The sequence below is a fragment of the Protopterus annectens genome, chromosome 12.part0, assembly GCF_019279795.1.
Source record: "Protopterus annectens isolate FY-2018-M chromosome 12.part0, PAN1.0, whole genome shotgun sequence".
NCBI lineage: Eukaryota > Metazoa > Chordata > Ceratodontiformes > Protopteridae > Protopterus > Protopterus annectens.
Window position 1 is genome coordinate 1,310,991,285 of NC_056746.1, and position 24,903 is coordinate 1,311,016,187.

The 24,903-nt window shown below is 45.0% G+C and overlaps 1 protein-coding gene across 1 annotated transcript in view; it reads left to right on the plus strand.

The window, feature by feature from the left end:
* COMMD7 (COMM domain containing 7) overlaps window positions 1–24,903 on the plus strand; it is a 565,679-nt gene that overhangs the window by 184,220 nt on the left and 356,556 nt on the right. Inside the window, exon 4 of the mRNA XM_044090372.1 lies at window positions 18,787–18,843. Coding sequence (XP_043946307.1) covers window positions 18,787–18,843 — 57 coding nt within the window. The remainder of the gene's footprint in view (window positions 1–18,786; window positions 18,844–24,903) is intronic.

The window sequence follows — 24,903 nt, forward strand, 5'->3', positions numbered from 1 at the left end:
TAAGAGCCCATCCCTGCCTTGTTCCTCTGTTCAAACACAGCTTCTCAGAGGCACACTTAAGATAATTTTTCCTGATTCGTGTCAGTGAAAAGTTCCTAGAAGTGCCTAAAAGTGAAATAACTGAGTATCACTGTGGCTACTAGGTAATGACCCAAGACCTACTTGGGCAGTGTGATATGAAACACTGTCTTAAGTGTCTGCAGTTCAACAAAGTTATCAAGAGACATTACAGGGAGAAGCTGCTGGCCTGAGTTGCTTCCAGAAGGATGGCAACAATTGAGAATTAATTGCTTGAAGATCAGAGGCCAGTCCCAAGGGTAGCTCCAAACCTTTGTACCAGGGCTATCATAAGGACCAAGAAATGGCGGGTAGGTCATTGTGTATTCATTATAGAGCTAAGTCTGCTTTAAAAATTGTTCAGTTCTCAGCCACCCCATATGCTGGAACTTGTGTCTCTCCTCTGCTGTGGAAGATGATGTAGAACCTAGGGAAGGTGCATCTCTTGCTCCTGCATTGAAGGTTTTTTCATGAAGTGTAGGCCCCCATGTGCTGTTTGATTGGTTTGATCTGAGGAAGTACTCTGTAAAGCACCAAACTGTGAGTAGGTTGTTCTGGAGGCCTCAGATGGTCCTCCCAAACTATGCCCCAGGGCCCAGAAATTTGTTGTCTGGGTTGAATGTGTTCCAGTGTGTCTCCTAGCTTTTGAGCTCATTTTTCAGTACCTGTGTGTCAGGCAGATGCTTGAGGTCTGCTGAGAGCTTAAACCACATATGCAGGAATGCACCTTTAAGGAGCATGGCCTGATACCATTGCTGTGCTAAAAGGTTGACCCAGACTGCTCATGTTCCACACCACCCTTGTCAAGCATGCTCCTGAGAATATGATCATTTGTGTTATTGTTCAATATTATTTATTTATTTTACATTTGTTTACCGGGATAGTCTGACTGGACACATGTCCATTTACAGTGGAGGCCCGGGGAGAAAAGCTCCACATTCAGTACAGAAAAAACAAATAGTTGAACAAATTGATAACAATATGATCATCTATACAGAAGCAAAAAATTCACAATAGATAAAAATGCAACTTTTGATACAAAAACAAAATTTGACACTAGATAAAAAAATACAACTTTTGATGCAGAAACAAATTGACACTAGATAAGCAATCTGAAGTAATTTACTTCATTTGATCTTCAACCTCTGGGAATACGGATCAATATCTGATCCGAGCCGGCAAAGATTACTAGCATCAGCTCCGAGCTCCAGACACCTCCCCTTACCCATAATACACCTCCCTTGCCTTCCATCCCCAGATCTTGTTTGGCGTGATTTGTGAAAGCATCGTGTCTCTGGAGCTGCAGTTAGCAGGGTATTTTTCTTGGATTGTAAGTTTAATAATTGTTTTTTTAGCTGTTTTAGATTAGCGTAGGTACCCTTTCTCCCCTCCTATTGCTTTGGTGTCATGTGTAGGCTTGTAGTAGTTGTTAGATAGTGTAGTTTGTCTGTGTGCCCCTCCCCCCCTTCTAGTCAGTTTAGAGTGTGGTGAGTGGGTGTGTGCTAAAGTTTTAAGTGGAAAGTTTTTCTTTTCTTTCCCCAGTATGTCTGAAAAGCTTATTTTTAAGCGCTGCACAAAGTGTGGCCGTAAATTCTCCCCAGCGGATGGCCACACTCTGTGTATACTGTGTTTAGGTGTGGCCCACCTTAATGTTGACTGTGCCATCTGTGCAGGGTTCAACCCCTGGGCTTTGAAAGACAGAAAGGCCAAGTTGGCCCTTAAGGGGCTTCTTCCTGCCCCTGATCCTCCCCCCTCGTCCTTGACTTCAGTCACAATGGCTGCCGTGGTAGCCTCTCCCACTTCCATGCCTCTGGCCTCCCCTCCCTTCCAGGCTGGGACTCAAACTCCCACTTTTAAGCCTGTGGTAGCGGAGCAGAGGTGGGGTAGAGAGTGGGAGAGAGAGTCGAGAATGAAAGAGAAGAGGAAGAGGTCTCCGGACCTCGCATCACCCAGTAAATCCACTCGGATCCATGACTCCCCTCGGCTCTGATCTCCGAGGTTCTCCCCAGATCCGGAGGAGGCGCGCCCAGTCTCCCGGGCCTCAGTTCCCCGACCAGCCAGGTCGGAGTCTGTGGCCTCATCTTGGTCCACCCGGTCTCTCTCGGACATGGAACTGGATAAGATGATGAGGTGCTTTATCCGTACGCAGATCCAGATGGGGGTCTTACCAACCCCCCCCCCCTCAGGAGGGGGCAGCTCACTTCCCTTTTTTCAGCCTATTACTCCTTCCCCAATCCGACCTTTGGCTTTGGAGTTCTTGGATCCGAGGTTGGCCTTGATCATGGCGTTGGTGCCGACGGTCCTCGCGTCCTCGATGCTGGCAGCTGCCTGGAGCATCTCTGATCTGACCAGTTCAGATCCAAGCTGCTCTTGGAGCCGGAGCCTGGGGGTCAGATCCAAGGGAGTGGAATGTTTACCATTGGCTCTGACATTGTCGGTCCAGGTATCCTCTCTCAGAGCTCCGGCCACCTAGGGTCCGGCTCTGATTCTCGCATCGGAGCCGGGGAGACTGGAGGTCCGCTCTTCTTCGGCATTCGATGTGGTAGAACGGGTCCCCTCTGTCAGACTAGCATCAGCTAGGGGTCAGATCGAAGGGCGTGGAACTTTTACCATCAGCTCTGACATTGTCGGTCCAGGTATCCTCTCTCGGAGCTCCGGCCACCTAGGGTCCAGCTCTGATTCTCGCATCGGAGCCGGGGAGACCAGCCTCCTTATTGGCTTTACAGGAGGTCCGCTCTCCTCCGGCGTTCTATGTGGTAGAACGAGTCCCCTCTGTCGGATCGAGGCCCCTGACCACCCCATCGGGCTCCACCCAGACCCCCTCTGCTCTGTCTACAGTCCCCATCATCGTTCCAGAGGGACAGCCCATGCCCGAAGGGCCCTAGACGGTTCCACCAGAGGAACAGATGGCTTGTGAGCACTCCCCGGAGAGCCCCACAGGAGATGTGCCTTGCAAGCATACGTGTAAGAGGAGGCACTTGGAATCCCCTGAATCCCTAATCAAGGACACAGACTTAGATGGGGGGAGGGCTCCCCAAGGTCACCTCCCGACGATGTCTCCTTTGGAGGCATCATGGAGATCCTGCACCAACAGGGAGGTTGGTCTGCCCCCAAGCCCTCCTCTGATGTTTCTGGAGGCCTTTGGCATGGGCCCGTCTACGTCTTGGGTGTGTCCCCCGCGGATCCTTTAATGGATTTGATCACCTTGCAGACGTGGAAGGAACCTGATACCATGGAGCCAATCCCCAAACACCCCGATAAGGTTTTGAGGTCCCTTGTAGACAGGCCTTCGTGGAACAAGGACTCCCCTGTGGACGCCATGGTGGTAGCAGCAGCCACGATGAGGGAACTATCTCAGGAAAGTTCCTCGGTCCACCCTCCTGGCCGAGAGTCTCGGATGATGGACCAGCTAGGGAAGCGGGTGTATGCTTCAGCTACCTTTTCAGTAAGGGTGCTGAACTACTTGGCCCATGTTACGAGATTCCAATGCAACCTGGTGAAGGAGCTGGAGGACTCTTCACCTAAGCCTATGTCGCAGGACAAGGCTTTGTTCTCCGTGAAAGTGGCCACTTTGAGGGCAGTATCGAATACGTCCATGCAACTCCTCTCCCATGCAATGGAAGGAGAGGCTGGGTCCGGCTTGTCCATGAGGTGTAATGCCTGTCTTAGTTTGTACCAATTTACCAAACCCTTTAAGGTGCCCTTTGCCGATGCCCCTTATGATGGCTCAACTCTGTTTGGTAAGACCGTCAAGGAGATGCTAGTCCAGAGTGAGAAGGGATGGGTAGATGTTGTCTGCCTTCGGGATCCGCTTCTCTAACCCTCAAAGGTCCTTTTCCCGGAACCAGAGAGGGCAAAAGAAGATGTGGTTCTGGAAGTCTCAGTATTCCCGGGACACTCAGGGGTCTTCTTCCCCCAGAGGCAGAGGAGGACAGAATGGATGCACTAGCCCAGAGGCCGAGGGGGTCTGCGAAACTTCGGGTCTCGAGAACCTTTCTCAGACAGACTCAGGCAGCAACCCTGAGGGGTTGCCCACCTGCTCTACTCTGGTGGCAGTCGGGGGAGTATTGTCCTTGCACCCAGCGGCTTGGGAGTCCATAACAACGAACCGCTGGCTGCTGCAAATCATATCCAGTGGATATTCTGTCCCCTTTGTGGGTTCCCCAACCCTCCCAAACACCTACCGGAAGTTCCACCCACGCAAAGGGAGGCTGGTGCACAGGAAATTTCCAAGCTGCTAGGAAAACGAGCCATTGAAACTGTCCCCCCAAATCAGTCTGGATTGGGCTTCTACTCCAGGTTCTTTTTGGTGCCAAAGAAAACTGGGGACTTGAGGCCCATTCCAGATCTACCCTGAACCTGGCAGTGGCCAAAGAAAAGTTCCAGATGGTCACACAAGAGTCCATCCTTACGGTACCTGCAAGAGAGCAAATGGATGTGCTCGTTAGATCTCCAGGATGCTTACTATCACATAACGATGCACAGAAGCTCCAGGAGGTTCCACCGCTTCCAGCTAGGGGCCAATCATTACCAATTTTGAGCCCTACCCTTTGGTCTCACCACAGCCCCCAGGGTGTTTACCAAAGTGATGGCAGTGGTAGCGGCTCACCTGCGGCTTCAGGGGATTCAGGTCTATCCGTACCTGGACGATTGGTTCTTCACTGCTCCCACCAGGCGTCTACTTTCCCAAACCAGGGACTACTTTCTCACACTTGCCCTGAGTTTGGATATCACAATCAACACATCCAAATCTCTACTAGACCCTGTACAGGTGATAGACTACATTGGTGCCAGGATAGACACACCCCAGGGCAAAGTGTTCCTGACCTCGGAGAGAGTTCAAAACCTCAGGATGCATGTCTCCCTAATTTACCATTCTCATCTCCCGACATTGGAATCTGTATTGAGGGCCCTAGGCTCGATGGCAGTGACCATAACTCTCCTTCCATGTGCCCGACTACACATGCGGATTCTTCAGTGGAATTTGGTGGTTCAGTGGTCCCTGTTGGATCTACCACTAACCTATCCTGTCTACCTAAGTCAAGTGTGTCGTTCATCCCTCATATGGTGGTTGAGCTCTCCGGACATTTTGGAGGGACGACCGTTCGTTCCAGTCCTGGCCCAAGCCACAGTAACCATGGAGGCCTCCCAACTCGAGTAGGGGGGGCATTGTTTGGGCAGGACAGTCCAAGGCCTGTGGTCCCCCATGGAGACCAGTTTGCATATCAGTGCCCTAGAGATGAGGGCGGTCCTTCTAGCGTTGCAGGCCCTTCATGCCTTTCCTCCTCTGGGGGCGATTGCTATTCAATCAGACAACATGTCGGTAGTCTGGTACATCAAACAGGGAGGGACCAGATCTTACCCCCTTTATCGTGAGGCCATGAGAGTGTGGAAATGGGCGATCTCCACTGGTTTTCCATGATTCCATCAGTGCCCTAGAGATGAGGGCGGTCCTTCTAGCGTTGCAGGCCCTTCATGCCTTTCCTCCTCTGGGGGCGATTGCTATTCAATCAGACAACATGTCAGTAGTCTGGTACATCAAACAGGGAGGGACCAGATCTTACCCCCTTTATCGTGAGGCCATGAGAGTGTGGAAATGGGCGATCTCCACCGGTCGCTTTCTTATCGCAGAGCACATTCCGGGACAGTCCAACATTCTGGCAGACAGCCTAAGTCGGACCATTCTGATGCCTTACGAGTGGTCTCTAAATCTGTCAGTAGCGGAACAGATCTTCAGCGAGTGGGGTCAATCTTGCTGCGATCTATTCGCATCTCCTTCCAACGCGAAGTGCAGCCGTTTTTTTTTCTGATCCCCCCGCCGGGGGAGTCCCCCAGAGACGCTGTAGTTCATGCTTGGCCTCCCGGTCCTCTGTCTGCTTATCGTCCAGTCCCTCTCATCCTGAGGTTTCTGCAGAAAGCTTGTCGACTGGGGAGCAAGGTGATCCTCATGGCCCCATTCTGGCCTCACCAGGTATGGTTTCCCTTCCTTTGGTCTCACATTCTGGCTGCACCTTGGATCCTAGATCCCTTTCAGGATCTGATTTTACACCCATCGGTGGTGCCTCATCCGAATCTGGACAGCCTGAAGCTCACGACTTGGCTGCTCTGGTTCTCATGATTGCTAGGACTCCCGGACTTTCCTCCTCAGTTAAGTCTATTTTGGTAGCTGCTAATAAGTCTTCAACCAGAAAGGTTTATCGCAGCAAGTGGAAACGTTTTTCTTTTTGGGCCGCTCAGAGGAGTTTAGATCCTTTCACAGCTCCTATTTCTGCTATTCTTGATTTCCTAGCTGATATTTTCCAGCACGGAGCTAGTTCTTCTGCTGTCATAGTTCAATTGGCTGCCATTTCTCATTTTCATGTGGGCGAGAATTCTGCATCCTTGGCATCTTCTAGACTATGTAAAGCTTTTATTAAAGGCACCTTTTTGTTACACCCCCCCAGTCAAAGAGCCTGTCCCCCGTGGGACTTTACTGTGGTTCTTCAAGCTCTGGTCGCTGTGCCTTTCGAGCCTGCCGCTACTGATGATCTAAAATTTCTATCATGGAAAACAGCTTTTCTGGTCACTATTACCTCTGCTAGGAGGGTCGCGGAATTGTAGGCCTTGTCCATAAAATTCCCGTATATGATTTTTCATAAAGATAGATTTTCCCTTCGTACCAATCCATCCTTTCTTCCTAAGGTGGCATCACCAGTCAATATCAATCAGACTATATATTTGCCTGTGTTCTTTCCCAATTTTACCAATAAAATGGAATACAAACTACACATGTTGGATTTTCACAGACAGTTATGATTCTATTTACACAGGACAAAAAAATTTTGTAAATCCGATCAATTGTTTTTCATTCTATAGATCCTTTTTTGGGCAAACCTATTTCCAAGGTCAAGATAGCTAGATGGATTTCTTCATGCATCCTGCAGGTGTACAAGGACAAAGGCATGTCTCCTCCAGGTCAGATTAAAGCTAATTCCACCAGGTCCATGGCTACATCTGCAGCTTTCTGGTCTAGGGTGTCTTTAGATGACATTTGCTCAGCAGCCACTTGGTCCTCATCTCGTACGTTTATCTCCCATTATAAACTGGATTTGACATCTAGAAGTAGAGCATCCTTTGGCTCCACTGTGCTCAGGAATATCTTTCCGTGAGGGCCACCTAGGAGTTCAGTAGCTGGGGACTCTGTCCCACAGATTGAAGATCAAATGAAGTAAACTACTTCAGATAAAGAAGTTATGTACTCACCATAACGTTCCATCTGAGTAGTTGTACTTCATTTATCTTTAACCCTCCCTCCCTCCTTCCCCCGGACCTTTGGCACATGTTCAGCCTACGGGTTGTAAGTATAGGTCACAAGTATGTTATCAGGTCGGGTTATAAGTGTAAGTTCAGCAAACTCGATCTGGGGATGGAAGGCAAGGCAGATGTATTATGGGTAAGGGGTGGGGTCTGGAGCTCGGAGCTGATGCTAGTAATCTTTGCCTGCTCTGATCCGATACGGATCCGTATTCCCACAGGTTGAAGACAAATGAAGTACAACTACTCAGACGGAACGTTGTGGTGAGTACATAACTTTTTTTTATAACTGACTATAGAGACAGAGGCTACTTAAAGAAATTAATTAGTGTAAGTTTAGCATGAGCGAGTATAACTATTAGGAACTTGAGCAGAAAATATAATTCCTGATACTGTAGAAAAATTACAGTTGGTATAATTGGATATGAAGCTGTCTGGGGTGGTAGAAACAGTGAGGATTAGGCAATGTACGGACATAGCCAGGAATTCATTGTGTGATTTGAGCGAGTTTTTGAACTGCGTAATAGTAGAGGCAGAAGATAAAGCAGGGGGAAGGTTATTCCAGGATTTAGCTGCTTTGTGGGGGGAATAGTGCTTTACCTGCAGTGTTAGCTTTAGAGATACAAAGGAGTGATTTGTCAGTGGAGTGAAGGGGACAATTTGATTTGTAGGGCGTGAGTAGGTGACTTAGTGCTGGGGTTCTATCAGGATGTCTCGCAATATTGTAGGTGATGATTAGTTGATGGTAATTGAGTAGTTGGGGAAATTCTAGCCATTGTAGTTCTTTTAGAGTCTGATAGTGATGAGTTCTGAAGGTGCAGTTATTAGCGAACGTGGCAATTTTGTTGTAACATGTCACAAGTCTAGCAAAATCATGATGTGAACTTGTTCTATCTCGACATTCATTCTTACAGATGGGAGTTGGCCTACTACAAAGCTCGAGGTCTTCAGACAGCTCGAGGCCAAGTCCCTATCTCATGATGCACCTTTGTTACCTCAGATCTAGTTTGCCACTGCAACATATTGGAGGTTTCCTCACAGCTCGGGCCAGTATAACACATTTTTTCTAAAAAAAATTCCATTTCAACCTTATACCTTTATATCTTAATATTTTTATAACTTTATAACTTTCAATAGCTTGTTAGCTATTATTAGCTTAGTTGTGATAGTTTCTTAGTGTCCTTTTGGCCATCATTTATATAGGCCTTTAGTATTTCCCTTCCCTTTCTTTGGTGTGCCTTTATATATATATTAGAATAGTTTTAATAACTTAGAAGTGTGTTTTAGCAAGCATTTACAGGCATTAGAGTGTGTTTATACATTTATAGTTAGCTGATATTTAACTGTATAGAGCCCATTTTTTAAGGGCTACTTACTATTTGAATATTGTAGTGTAGTTTCAAATTGTTAAACACGTGTGTGTGTGTGTGTGTGTGTGTGTGTGTGTGTGTGTGTGTGTGTGTGTGTGTGTGTGTGTGTATTTTTTTGATAATACATGTTTGCTTGTGTGCATTTAAATTTTTTTTTCTCATGGCTGACCAGGATAAGGAGAAACATCCCAAGTCTGGGTTTAAAAAATGTCCAAAGTGTGGACAAAAGATGTCTGTGACTGAAAAATTGTGTTTATTGTTTGGGTGCTTTGCACTTGCAAGAGAGTTGCTCCATCTGACATTCCTTGTGTACTTCATGAAAGGAAAAGAAAGTTAATCTATTAAAATCTTCCTTTCAAGAAGCTTTGGGCGACCGTGATAAAACTAGCCAGTCTCCCAAAGCATCCAAGTCCGCTAAGGCTTCATCATCGGATTCGACAAAATCAAAAAAAACCTTCGACGTCAGATCCAGAGCTTTCGGAACCAAGCGTCTTGTCTTTTTGGAGCCAATCCCCAGTCCTGGAACCAGTCTCTGCAGTATTGAAGTCACCAATCCTCCAGTCTGTACCACCCTCTTTCCATTCATCTCAGTCCTCAATTAGCCTATCCGATTTGGAAGTGGATCATGTGATGCAATTGTTACAGGCATCGGCGTTTGCAAAATTTTTATCGGTTCTGACCCAAGTGATTTTGGAACCGAAAACTGTTCCTCCATGTACTTCTTTTCCTCCTTTGAGCCATACCAGTCTGTCAGAGCCAGGAGTTGGACCTTATGATTGTGGAGCCTTTGGAGCCGATGCCTGCTCCAGTGCCATCGGTTCCATTTACTCAGACTTTCTTGGCATCCATTGAGGAGTCTAGGAGCCGACACTCGCCGGTCGGGTCCGGGAAGGATAGTTGGACTGACCGGTTGGTTCCGACTTTGCCTCTCAGGGCCCCGACTCGGATGAGTTCGGCTCCTACCTCTGGATCAGAGCCAACTGTTCCGATGCCGAGGGAATCAGCTGTTTCTTCGGATCCAGCGGTTCCTTCTCACCGAAGCAGAGGTGCTTTTGAGGCCATGAGGAGAGTAATGTCCCCTAGGACATCCACAACTTCAGGACCAACTACCTCTTCCCCAAAAGCATCTGTGTTCCCTTCTGCTTCACAGATCCCTTTGAAGTATAGAGACCCTGAGCCTCAGGAAGCCCCACTGGGTGGCCCCTGCTCTTCCGAGACCTCACCAGAAGTTCCCACTGATGAGGTTCCCAGGAAGAGAATTTGAAAGAGGAAGCATCTAGACTCCCCACAGGAGTCTCTCACATCTGACACTGACTTAGATGAATCAGAAGGGTCCCCACAGTCCCCCTCTGAAGATATCTCATTCTCAGATATATTGGAAATCCTTAAGCAGAGGGGTGGCTGGAAGCCCACCAACCCTACTGAAGATGAGTTGGTCCTCCTGAAAGCTTTCAGGTCTCAACCCTACACCTCTTGGGCGTCTCCACCCTTTGGTGAGCTTATGGAGCTGGTCTCATGAAGGGCGTGGGTGTCTCTGGACATCATGGAGCCTGTCCCTAGGAGGCCCAATAAATTTATCTCTGCCCCTCATGATAAGACCTTTCTCACTAAGGGAGTGCCTGTTGATGCCATGGTGGTTGCGGTGGCCACCAAAAAGGAGATGTCAGAAACTTCTTTTTCTATCCATCCTCCTAACAGAGACTCTAGGATCATGGATAGGTACGGGAAGCGCATGTGTAGTTCAGCTATTTTTGCCATGCGTTCACTGAACTATCTTACACATTTCACAAGACTGCAAAGAGACCTCGTAAAAGAGCTTGGAGATGCTCTTCAGGGTACGGTAGCTGACGGAGCTTCAGACAAGGTTGCCTTCCAGCTTGCTACCCTTAATTCCATAGTGAACTCGTCCATGCGTCTGATCTCATATGCACCTGATGGAATGAATAGGGCAGCGTGTACAGGAATTGCTCTCAGGAGACACTCCTGGATGCGCTTATGTTCCTTTGCGGAGTCCTTTAAGTCATCCTTTGTCAACACCCCTTTTGATGCCTTATCTCTTTTTGGGCCCAAACGTAAGGAAACTTTGACCAGGTGTGAGCAGGAAGGAAAGACTCTGTCTGCCGTTAGAGTCCGTATTTCTACCCCTACTAGACCCTACCCCAAGGGTCAAAAGGGAGTAAAGATGTGGTTCCAAAACACCCAAGGAGCCTTTCTGGACACACGTGGTGAACCCCCCTCCAGGGGCAGAGGAGGGGGCAATAATGGAAGACGCCACCCTCGAGACAGAGGGGGTCCGCAAAACCAGGATGACAGAGACCAGTTCTTTGGGAAGCTCTACCAGCACTCCTGAAAGGAGGCCCGACTGTCCTACTCTGGAGGCAGTCGGGGGTCGCTTATCTTTGTATCCAGATGCCTGGCTAAAAATAAAAATGACAACTGGGTACAAAGCATAGTTTCCAGAGGATATTTTATTCCCTTTGCAATTTCCCCCCCTGTTGATAACAGAAATACCGGATGTTTCACCCAGTTGCAGGGAACAAGCAACAGTAGAGGTCCAAACATTGCTAAGAAAGAGTCATCCAACCAGTCCCAGCAGACCAGATAGGATCCAGAACTTACTCAAGATTATTTTTAGTTCCAAAAAGACAGGGGACTGGAGACCTATTTTGGACCTCTGCAGACTAAACAGATCTGTCAAGAAGGAGAAGTTCCGAATGGTCACGCTTCAGTCAATACTTCCCTTCTTAAGGAAAGACAACTGGATGTGCTCGATAGATGTCCAGGATGCTTACTACCACATAAAAATGGCCAGACCATCCAGGGATCATCTGCACTTCTGGCTGGGAGGCAATCATTACCAGTTTCGAGCCTTGCCCTTTGGTCTCACTACAGCCCCCAGAGTATTCACCAAATGTATGGCAGTGGTCACTGCTCACCTGAGGCGTTTGGGATTCCAGTTGTTTCCGTACTTAGCCGATTGGCTCCTCACTGCCACCACCAGGCATCAGCTAATACAAGCCAGGGACACCACACTTACTCTTTGCAGTTAACTGGGCATTACCATAAACTCAGAAAAATCTGCCTTGTCGCCATCGCAACATATTCTTTTTGTCGGAGCAGAATTGGACACTACCACCACCACTTTAAAACTTCCATCAGAAAGGATATTAGTACTTCATCATCAGCAAATTCAGAATATCATATCCAGAGACAAGGTTCCAGCCTCAGAAGTGCTAAAGTTTTTGGGGATGATGGCAACTGCAATAGCGATTCCGTTGGGTCGCATGCACATGCGGATTCTACAATGGCTGCTGTTCACGCACCGGTCTTATCAAGAGCTCCCAATGTCTCATCTCATTATTCTAACAAATACATGCAGAAAGGATCTTCGGTGGTGGTTGACCTCTCTTCACGTAACGATAAGTCGTCCTTTTATCCCACCCTCACCATCAGCCACAGTGACAAAGGTCACTTCCCTGATCGGGTGGGGGGGCATTTTCAGGGAAGAACAGCCCAAGGCACATGGAGCGAACAAGAGACACATCTGCATATCAATGTCCTGGAGATGAGAGAGATACTCTTGGCATTGCAGTACTTTCAAGACTGTCTCTCTCTGGGGAAAGTTGTGATTCAGACGGACAACATGTCTGTGGTCTAGTACTTGTACAAACAAGGAGGAACCAGGTCCTATCCCCTTTGTCGAGAGGCCCTACAAGTATGGTAATGGGCTACATCCACCCAGCGCTTTCTGATAGCAACACACATCCTGGGGAAATCCAACGTGATTGCAAACAAACTGAGTAGGACAATTTTGTTGCCTCATGAGTGGTCCCTCAAAAAAGAAATAGCGGAAAGAATATTCCGCAGATGGGACCAGCCTTGCTGCAATCTTTTTGCATCCTTCATGAACACAAAATGCAGAAGCTACTTTGCCCTGATTCCCTCTGTATGAGATTCCCCAAGGGATGCACTCATACACGATTGACCTCCGGGTCTCCTCTATGCATTTATGCATTCCCACCAATTTCCCTGATACCCAAAGTACTAAAGAAAGCAAAAGCCCTGGAAAGGACCATCACTCTAATAGCCCCTCATTGGCCTCGTCAGATTTGGTTCTCCTTCCTTCGACTTCATCTGTTGGAAGAGCCTTGGATTTTGGACACATTTCCGGACCTTCTGACACATTCTCTTCATCCCTCCCTTCAGTCCCTAAAATTGACAGCTTGGCTGCTCCAATTCCCAACATAGCCAGGTTCCATAACCTCTCAAATGAGATGCATCATATTTTAATATCTTCTCATAAATCCTCTACTAGGAAGTTGTACCTTAGCAAATGGAGGAAATTTTCCATATGGGCTTCTCAGAATAACATTGATCCTTACCAAGCCTCTATTTCCTCTATATTAGAATTTTTGACTATGCTTTTCAACAAACGAGCGGCGGCAGCTACAGTTCATGTACAACTTGTCGCCATCTCTAATTTTCATCGTGGTACTGAAGGAGTTAACATAATGTCACACAAGCTATCCAAAGCTTTTCTCAAAGGGACTTTCCACCTTAGACCACCAGTTAAATCCCCTTATACCCCTGGAACCTAAGTTTTATGCTCTCATGCATTATTCTCCCACCTTTTGAGCCAGCTTCCTCATGTGAGTTGAAATTTTTGTCTTGGAAGACCATCTTTTTAGTAGCCATCACGTCTGGCCGAAGAGTGTCGGAATTACAAGCCTTGTCCATAAAACCTCCGTATTTGGTTTTTCATGCTAAGTTTCACTGCGAAGAAATCCTTCATTCTTACCTAAAGTTTGTACTGAAGCTAACCTTAACCAAATTATATATTTACCAGTGTTTTTCCCTAAACACACCAACAATTAAGAGTATGTGCTGCACAAGCTTGATGTTCACATACAGCTCAGATTTTAATTAGATAGAACCAAAGAAGAAGATCAGAACAACTTTTTGTTTCCTTTTCAGATTCTAGGAACGGTATGCCTTTGGCAAAAACAACACTATCTAAATGGTTATCTTATTGCATCACTTTCAGTTACTCAGCTGCTAATTTATCTCTACAACACAAAATTAAGGCTCATTCTACCATAGCTGTGTCCACATCTTCTGCATTTTCTGCTAGGCTACCTATAGACTATATTTGTGCAGCAGCCACTTGGCCAAAGCCTCATACTTTTATCACTCATTACAAAGTCAGTAGGGCTCCAGGTACAGGGCCTCCTTTGATTCTATTGTCCTGAAAAACATACTCCCGTGAGCCACCCGAGAAAGATGGTGCTTGAGACGCTACCCATCTGTAAGAATGAACGGCGAGATAGAACAACTTCACATAAAGAAGTTATGTACTCACCATAACGTTCCATGTGAGTTGTTCATCTTGCCGTCATTCTTACATCCCACCCTCCTTACCCCCTCCAGGGTTTTTCGAGGACCGAGAAACTAGTTTTATCATGGTTGCTTTGTCGTTTTTATGGTTTTTACCTAAAAAAGTGACAGAATGGCATATGGTATTATTAGAGGCAGCAAACAAGATCTGAGGTAACTCAAGGTGCATCATGGGATAGGGACTTGGCCTGTAGCTGTCTGAAGACCTCAAGCTTTGTAGTAGGGCGACTTTGAGTCGAGGATCGTCTCCGAACCCACCTGTAAGAATGAAGGTGAGATGAACAACTCACATGGAACGTTATGGTGAGTACATAACTTATTTTTTTCTGATGTGGGTAAGGATTGGTGCCGCATACATTAGAGTGGACAATAGATGGGTTTAGGCTAGGGAGATTTTCGCTTGTTTTGAGAGAGAGTTTTTGTCTGTATAGTGTTCCCATTTTTTTACGGACTTTTTTCATGGTTTGTGAAATGTGGACATCAAACTGTAGGTTTTTGTCAATTGCTACACCCAGGAGTTTGGTGTGATCAGAGGTGGTGATGATAGTACCATTTTTGGAAGTGATTGAGAAGGATAGAGAGGTAGGAATAGATTTGTTGGGGGTGAAAAAAAAACAATTGTCTTTTTGGGATTTAGGATAAGTTGGATCCGAGTAATCCAACTTTCCAGTAATCTAAAGGAATCCTGAGTGAGTTCTTGTAACGTGGTAAGAGAGGGTGCAGAGTAGATAAGAATCAAATCATCTGCGTACTGTATGAGTGTAGCAGGGTGGGTATGAAGATTGAATATGTTTCACTGTTTGGTAAACTGTCTTCTTGTGTGCCTTAAAAACTTTGATTACTGAAGTTTATCAAAATGGCCACATTAAATAATCGAATAGTGACATACTTGTTCAACTGTTTGTTTGGGTAGAGGCTTGTTTTTAACATTGTCTTCAGTTTGTTTATGTTTTTAATATGTACTGTCTCAGGTTAGGACATAGTTGTTTACGTATATTCTCAGTGCAGTGTTATGTTACTTTATGTTACTGACTGTACGTTTAGCAGAGGGTGGTAGTTATTTGACCAAGAGGAGGATGAAATTTGATGACATGCTGTGGGAAGCCTTTTTTATGATACAGGCAAGGTGATGAGGCTATTTGTACTGTACAGGAACTATGTGTTACTTATGATGGTTTGTCGGAGCCTTAGTACTAAGTATATTTCACTTCCATCCATCCGGTACAGTCTTCCACTCTCATGTAATGCAGTTCATTACATTCCAGTCACATTACATTCCACTTGCATCTTGTGATATGTACTTGTAAAAGGTGGATTGCAAGTCTGGGTTAATGTTGCAATTTTTTACACTCTTATGACATGTGGGATGCCCTTCATCACTACAGTGGGCATAAGGTTTCCACCCATCCTGTTGTCAGCTGGACACTCACGGATTAAGCCACCTTATCCCGTTGCCCACAGTATCAAGTAGTAGGACCTGAAAAGTCCCGCTTTTGCGATCGCACTGAATTGCCATGGAAAAGTCGCAATTACTTCCGGCTTTTTCACGGCAATTCAGTTACGTCACCAACCCGGACCTGCAGGCAAAGCTGCTGCCTGTTAGGTCCGGGTGCTTTAATTCGTGCAGCAATTGGCTGCAGTTCATGAAAGAGGTGGGGATTGGGGCAGGAAAAGCCCTGCAAAGATTGCGGCTGTAGGAGCACTTTGTTTTAAGTGCCTTTACAGCTGCTAAAAAACAACCAAGATTTTTTTTTTATAACAAGTGATCCAGCCAACAAGCCATCCTTCTCCTCCAGCCAGCCAGCCAGGCATCCTCCTCCTCCATCCATCCAACCAGCCAGTCATTCTCATTCATCCATCCATCCTCCTTCAACCAGCCAGCCATCCAGCCATCCATGCAGCCAGCCATCCATCCAGTCATGCATCTATTCATTCAGCCATCCATCCAGCTGCTACTCCCACCAACCAGCTAGCCACTCCAGTAGCCATTTGTCGTACCCATAACAGCATCTCCTTCACCACTCTGGTGGTGATGTCATGGTAGAGGGTGTGGCCAGTGTCATATTGCCCACACCCCCATGTCCCACTTTGGCCCGCTTAAAAGGTGGCAACCCTAAGTGGGCAGCATTTAAAAAAAGACAAAATTAATTTATAAATTTTCCTTAATAGACACTACTTGTAACATACTTCCTTTGGTCAGTGCTTGTAAGAAATAGAAATGGCCAGTAGTACCTGCTAGCCTACAGTCATTAACTTCATCTTATAGTTAGGACAGTGGCAGTGTTAAAGACTGAAGCTTGTTAAATTTGTATTGCATTTTGCAGGCTGTAACAAGTACTTAATGTGGATTTTCACATGTGGATTAAGTGACATTTTTTGGGAAAAAAAAAGGAAGTTTAACTTTTTTACTCAGATTTTTTTTCATGGTGTTTCACATGACATATCCTTTATGAAGACCTTAAGACAGTCTTGTATGTTTCATGCTGCTGTAAATTAACTGCCTTGATTGCACCCTGCAGCAAAGTATGCATATAGTTTATGGACATATCCCCCTCCAGTTTTTGTTATTTTATGTTCACATCTCTTACTGCAGTCACCAACATGTTGCAAGTGACTACAGACCCAGGGGAATAGAACTTTGAATGTCAGATTTGGAGTTGCTTATTTGACCTACACCAAAGATAATGCAACTTTTGGCCCTTAAATGTCAAAATGCAGATTGAACTTAACTGTGCAGTGCCATAAATACTGTCCCAGTCAAGTTAAGCTGATGGTAGTTGCCAGTCACCAGGTCACATTCTTTTTCCTGTGTTGGGTATCTTCATTTGTTGGATTATCTGGTTTTCCAGCTGACACCCACAAAATCATACTTTCTACTGCTGGTGAAGGATGGAGCTGTTTTCTGCATTATACAGACCTCCTTTTCCCTGAAGGTAGGCCAGTAAAACTTCATCATTCACCAGAATGATGGTAGGTACTGGATTCATGACCTCATAATTGGTTTCGTAATATCCTGGAAATGAGAAGTCCAGAGACAGACACACTACACCCAGTATCCTTGGCTTTCTGTATATTATCTGCATGAAATATTGATAAACATAATCTGTATATTCCTTCGCTTAAAACAGTTAATGATGGAACATGTATCATTTTTGTTATAAATATAATGAAAAAGGCAGTACTTATTCTTAGTTAATGATGGAACATGTATCATTTTTGTTATAAATATAATGAAAAAGGCAGTACTTATTCTTTTCTTTACTGAGCCCTACTGGTTGTCAAGCTGTCCACTCAAAATCCTGTTGCTGATTTTGCTCCTCGTCATATTGCGATCCACTGTGAGGGAGTGTTGAAGTGCCACCAGGCTGAGACCCTGCTGGCACTTTTATTTCCTTCTAAGTTGAGAATTTGCCTACAAAGGAGAGCTGGCTATTCTTGTGGGGCACTCTGTCCCTCCAGCCTAACTCTTCCCTACTGCAGCTTGTGACCCATCCTTCCATGCCCAGATCCCCCAATCTAAGTGCAGCACTGCTGTCATTACAGCCACTAGCAGTCATGCTGGACCTCAATACTCCTGGTGGGGGCAGCACTGCAGTAAGCCAAATCACCTCCCTCCCTCTTCCAGGGATGGGCCAGCAGATGTCAGCAGCAGACTTACCCCCATCTTCCTCTCCACCCAGCAATTCCACCTTGCTATGTTGCTAATTGAAAACATGTAATTTGCAGTGAAGTCATGGCTTTTTCCTTCTACCCTAAAGAGCTGGGGTAATAGTGCATGTTTTTGACTGATGCCTGAAAATGTTATAAGTAAGCATTATTTCAATCTAGCTAACTTGATATTGCTTCCTGTTGTACAATAACTACACAATAACCACAATAATTGCATTTAGTTCTCATAGTTTTGGTACACTCTTTTTTTTTTTTTGGCAGAATTTGGATCTGCTACTGAACCCAATACACCATAACTGTATACCAAGTGATTATTGTACATCTCTGCTGCAGGCCTTTGATCATACAGAAGCTGTGAAATGGAAAGTACTGGCAGGGGAGAGTACACACAATAACACATCATGCCTTTAAGTCACAGATCACATACATTTCCTTGGTTTCCTGTCCTGACAGTAAATTGTGCTACTTTCAAGACCAAAGTGTAATGAGTACTTGTTGTCCACATCATCTTGCATCAAATGCAGCTTCTAGTGGCTGCAAAATCATTGCTTCCTATAGGAAGTCAGCATTAAGAGTAGTATGGCTTGTGGACATCCATTGTATAGGCTGTAACACTTTGAAAATCTCATCCATTGTATCAGACTTCAGGCACTATGCGTTATTCACACATTCTTATTGTTCAGGTAGAGAGAGAGTCCTCAGTATGGAAAGTGAAAGAAACTTGCTGTCAGCCTGATTTATTTATTAATGTGATCTGTAAGGTGAGGTCAAGAAATGTAAAAGTTCTCAAGAAGGGAATAAGGTGGGAGAGGATTGGAGGTGTGAAAATGTGTGCTGTTAATATTTCATTTTTAACACAGATGTACTGGAGAAAAACTGATAAAATATTTGAATATGGAGAACTTTTAAGCAATTGCAATTAAGGTATGATTCTTATAGTTATAGTTTTACTTTGTCTTAATAAAGCTTTTAATGCATTTGTACTTGGTGTATATTTCTGTAGGTGCTATGAAAAGGAGTCTTACAGCAGAACATGTCAAAGCTGACTTGATTGCTTTAGGTAAGTTCTTGGATGGCATTTACCTCTTCAGAGAAGGTAGATGTTTAATTGCATTGTATTATTAGTATCACAGTGTTCATATCAATATTGTATGTTGAGTATCCCAGAATTACGCTGTTTGTATTATTACTGTACATTGGTTGTATAAGTTTGCAGTATTCCTTAAGGAAAGTACAGTTGTGTAAAGTCGTACCATAACAGTATATGTCATTCTCTTCATTGTTGCAGTATTCTGGAAAGAAGAGATGTCCCATCCTGGGCAGCCTGTTGCTTGGCCAGTATGGAAAAGCTTGAAAATGATTTTGTTTGTGCCACACATTCCATTTATGCTCCTTGCATGGAATGCAGGGCATAAAAGGGATGTGCAGGCATAACTACCCAGAACTAAATTGCCCCAGGAGAGAACGATCCTCATAGGACAAAGGAGTCCATGCACATCCAGAAGGAAAAAGGGCAGAATAAAGAAGAGGGGGTTGGAGGGAGGAAGCGAGTATTGCAACAGTGAAGAGAAGGACAGACATCTACTATTATGATAAGATTTTAGACAACTGTACTATGTCCTCTTATATCACTGCTGCAGTATTCTTGAAAGAAGGGAGAGTAAAAAAGCTCAAAAAACAGTATGGGAGTTGGAAGGCTGAGAATAGCCCTCAACAAATCCACATAAAATGGTTTCAGCAAAATCTGCTCTGGCCCTAGAAGCCATATCCAACTTATAATGCTTAGTAAAGACCAGGTAGCAGCTTCAGTGATGGAATTGGTGTCCAGCCTCTTGAAGAAGGCAACAGACCTAGTAGAATGAGCTCTAACAGAAGCAGACAGAGATTTGCAATGAAAATAATAACACAAAGAAATTACCTTAGCTATCCAGGAGGAGATGGTTTGGTTAGAAACAGTGAAACCCAAAGAACCGGGATGAAAGGAAACAAAAAGCTGATCAGACTTATGAATAGTCCTAGTTTTATCCAAACAGTACCTGAGCTATCTGTGCAAGTCCAAGTTATACAGGACCTTCCCAGTAGCTGAGTGAGGAAAAGTAAAAGAAGGTGGTCGTACTGACTGGTTTAAGGACAACTCCTTTACCACCTTGGGCATAAAAGAAGGATTAGTACAAAGGAACACCCTGCCCCTGTGAAAAAACAAAAAAGGAGGAATGACCATAAGTGCCTGGAGCTCAGAAACCTTCTGAGCTGAAGTAAGACAAAGCAACAAAACAATCTTCTAGGTACAGTGCTGCAATGAAGCAGAAATTGCATGATCAAAAGGTGCCAGAGTCAATTTTTCCAAAACAAAATTAAGGTTCCAAGGAGGCAGAATAGGTTTTCTTGGAGGCCAAATATGCAGGACACCTTTAAGAAATTGTTTGACCTCTAAACAAGAAGTCAAAGGAGGAGTCAAGGGCAGACATGCAGAAATGGCTGACAAATGGGCCTTCACAGAAGAATAGCCTAAGCCTTAACTGTAGTAACTCATACAAATAAGAGAGGACCAAAGAACCTCCACTGAAAAAATGATCCTTGTTACGAGCATGGCACCAGACAGAAAAGCTCTTCTATTTGGATATATAGAATTTTCTGGTTGAGGGTTTTCTTGCCTCCTGTAAAACCCTGAGCATGTCCTCAAAAAAGAGATGCTGGAAAGGAATCAAAACCTTGTCATACATGTGACGCCCCTGCCCTGGCCCAGCAATCAAGGAGCCTCAGTCCTCACCACTAACACCAGAGTGGGCGTCTCCTATGAGATTAAAGGATAACAAATACACACAGTAAAGTACAATTTCCCTTCAGTGCACACAGAGGTCACAGTCAGTCTGGGGCTGGTCGCTCCCTTGCTCCCCAGGTCCTCAATAGGTCCCCCACTGGCACAGCTATAGGGTCTAGTCAGACTAGCTGGCAAGATAACCTCCAGTACCTTCTCTGTCCAACCAGTGCTTCATGTCCCTGCCCAAGTAGCTGATGCACACACACACACACTTTGCGATAAGTATTTATACAACTTCGCAGACACTCCTGGGAAAGGCTGACACAGATTCTCCAGCTGTGCCCCTTTACCCAGACTATGCGGTAGTAATCACTGCCACCACCAGCTAATGTTTCTCAGCTACTAAAAGGCCCTTTAAAGGGTGTCCAATTATTACTGTGCAATATTATTATCCAGTAGTAGTGTAACTTAAGCAATCTTAAGGCTTTGGAAGGGCTTATTACAGGATCACTTATAAGCACGTAATGTACTGTAGAGCTTAATTATCTCTACATAAACCAGCCACAATTAAGAGGTTTTAAAAATGTTTAATAATAAATACTAAAAATGCAGGACAATACTATTACACCACAGTGCTGTTCAAGAGTTCAGAGATCAGACAGAAACTTAAAATAATTCCGTAGTACAGTTCTGACATAACAGAAAAACACTTAGTCTAATTTTTATAGTCCTAGCTATTTCTACAAGAAAACATACTTCTAAGATAACTTACTTACATAGAGTATGGCAGTGCTGAGTTGAATAGTCAGATCAAAATGCTTAATAATCTCTGGTTCTCACTGTTTAAATTGAAGCTGCAGTTCTCGTAAAACATTACATCATTTGTTTACACTTTCATGGTTCCCAGGCCACAGAAGCTACATTTACATTCTTTTACACTTAGTGCAATAAAGGACATTACACATGTAAATTCTGATCATTAACTTTAGCCTTAAAACAATAGGCAGGATGCTTACTCTAGACTCATCGACTCCAAATTCTAACTTCAAAGGACATACAAAACATAATTTTAATCTCAAAGAACATTTGAAATGCTTGGATTAGTTTTCCTTACAGCATATGGCAATGTTGCTACAATCTTGAAGTTCACATTTTACAGTGTTTTCTTTCATTTAAGAAACAAGCCTATATTTCATATTTATATTTACAAATGCCAGAATTGTGTATCAAATTCTATTTGACTAGGCTGGCAGCCTTCACCCTTCTCTACCAGTCTTCACAATACACATTGTCAGTTGCAGAGTGGAAAAGTGGGGATGGATGAGAGACTCCTTGTCCTGCGTAACTTGTGATGATTGCCCCTGGCCAGATGCATTAAGAAGGGGAACCAGTGCAGTCGTGGCCAAAACAGAGTCACTACCAAGATTTTTGGGGAGTCCAGGTAAATCTTCTGCAGGACTACTGGAAGTAGAGGAAGAGGAGGGAAAGCATAAAGAAACCTTCCCTTCCATGGAAAGGATAGGGCATCTGTTTTCCAGGCCAGATGGCATGGCACCCTGGAACAGAAGAGGGGAAGCTGCCTGTTAAGAGGGGAAGCAAAAAGATCGACCTGAGAATACCTGACTGATGGGCAATGTCCAGAAACATGTCTCTGTGAAGTTTCCATTCGTGAGTCTGTGTTTTGGACCTGCTCAGAGAGTCTGCCACAAGATTGTGCTCTGAAGGAATGGAGACTGCCTGAAGAGTTAACTGATAACTGAGAGCCACTTCCCAAGCCTGAAGCACTATTCTGCGGAAGAGGTAAGATTTCTTGCTCCCTGCTTGTTGGCATACCACATCACTGTCTTGTTGTCTGTGTACACCTTCAAGAGGCCCTGAGAGAACACTGGGTGAAAAGCCTGAAGGGCCATAATTAGAGCTCGCATCTCTTTGATGTTGTTATGGTCTGATATCTGATGGGGATGCCAAAGACCCTGAACTTTCAAGTGGCCAAGAGATGTCCCCCACCCCACATCCGAGGCATTGGTGAATGGCTCCTGAGAAGGGACTGGAGGCTGAAAGGGCCAACCTGGGTTGAGAGTGAACTGTTGAATCCACCATTCGAATTCCTTCTTGAGATTTGGAAGGAGAGGTACACTGAAAGCTGGAGGGTGATGATCCTGCTGCCAAACCAACTTGAGGTACCATTGAAGCTTCTGCATATGCTTTCTGGAAAGGCGAAGCATCAGAACAGAAGAAGCCATGAGTCCCAGGGCTTGAATAAACTCCCTGGCTGGCATGGCAGTCAGGGGAAGAAGAGGCAGAAAGAAGGCAGTCAATGATAATACCGTTGGAGGTGGAAGTGAGGCCAACATTAGCACCGTCTGAATCCTGCAACCCAGATACACATGATCCTGAGAGGGAGATAGGACGAACTTTTGAAAGTTGATAGCAAACCCCAGGCTCTTAAGAAGAGTGATGTTGAACTGCAGATCATGCAACAATCACGTGGGAGAAGGTGCCTAAAGCAACAGGTCATCTAATTAAGAAAAAATGTGAATGCTTTGGAACCTGCAGAAGGCAATCACAGGAACTAGGCATTTTGTGAATATCCTTGGGAAGTAGAGAGGCCAAAGGGCAAAGCAGAGAACTGAAAATTAGAGGAAGACACAGAGAAACGTAAAAGCTTCCTGTAGAGAGGGTGAATAGGGATATGAAGGTAAGCATCTTCCAGATTCAAGGACCCCAGAAAAGCCTGGGATATTAAAAGAAGAAACAGAGTTTGAAGAGTAAGCATCCAAAAAGAAGGGATCTCGAGAAAGGTGTTGAGCCGAGACAAATCTAAAATAGGGCTCCAAGTGCCCTCCTTTTGAGGAACCAGGAATAAAAAGCCTGCCCCACTTGGTAGGGACAGCTCGAATGGTCCCTTAGTTCAACACTGACCTTAGAAACCTCCAGGAAATAAGGAAGTTGCTCTAGAGGTGGTTGAGGAATCTCAGAAAAAGAAAGGAGAGATTTCCATACCATGAAGTAACCCTGATGGGTGATTAGAAAGAACCCAAGAGTCTGAAGTGATGAGATGCCAATTTAGAAGACAAAGGGAGAGCTGAAGGGACTGGTCTAATGGGGGGGGGGCTGTCAAAGAGAAGCAGGCTTATCAGACAAGGGTGGCTTCTGGGCCACTGAAATTTGAGAAGCCTTGGCAGAGGGGACCTACCTCCCACACCTCCTGCCCTTAGAAGCCTGATGGAAATGCCTGTGGAACAAAAGCAGATCAGAAGGATAATTCCTCTGGAACTTAGGGATAGGAGAGACAAAAATATGTTTAAGGTCATGCAAGGCTTTACCTTTCTCTTGAAGAGATTTAAACAAAGCAGCAGCAGTCCCAAAATGATGAATATTATCCAGTGGAGTATCCAACAACTTGGCCTTAATGTCCCGAGGAAGAAACTGGAGACAAAGTCAAGAATAACGTCTCATGACTGACCCAAAAGCCGCAGCCTTAGAAGAGGCATCAGCAGCATCATAGCTACATTTAATGGAGTGGTGAGCCACTTGAGAAGCAGAACCTAAAAAAGATAAAGCAGAGAACTTGCCATCAGAATCAGGGAGAGCAGTGATAACCTGACAAGTCTGAGCTACTAAGGCCAGATCGTACCTGGTCATGTAAGTCTGGTAATTAATAGCCTTAAAGGCCAAAGTAGAAGCGGTGTAAACTTTCTTGTTAATGCTCTCCATTGCCATGCTGTCCTTATCAGAAACAAAAGGTTGGAAGAGGGCAGAAGTTTAGAAGGCTTGTCAGAAGACTTGACACCACAGCAGGATCAGCAGAAGGACATAAATAAGAACAGACAATCTACATGAACTTTATAGAAGCTATCAGGTTTCTTAGGAGCAGGAGGCTGAGATTCAGGAGACTTGGAGGCAGCAATGAAATTATCTAACAAGGCAGCCAACACAAGGGGAATGATGATGGTTTAGGATTACCTACCTGAAGTAACCCATAATATCTTCTCTAAACCTCCAACACTTGAGAAGAATTCCACTTAAAGAATTCCATCATCCTAGCAATTCTGCCCCCAAAGGACAATTCCTCGAAAAGGAGACTCAGTGTCAACAGACTCCTGTGCATCAGAACCATAAGCCAAAGCTGAAGGCATCTGTAAAGAATAGGACAAAGACCCCTCACCAGACAGGGAATCTTCATCCAAGAAATCTAGTTCCCTAAACCATTTAGAAGGGATAGAGATTCAAGGAGGAGCAGATACTGAAACCCCTTGAGGAGGCTTTAGAGCCGTTAAGGCAGAGAATATGCCCTGAGTAAACTCCTGCCATTCCCTTTAAGGATCCATACTACAAGATGAAACATGCTTCAGTTTT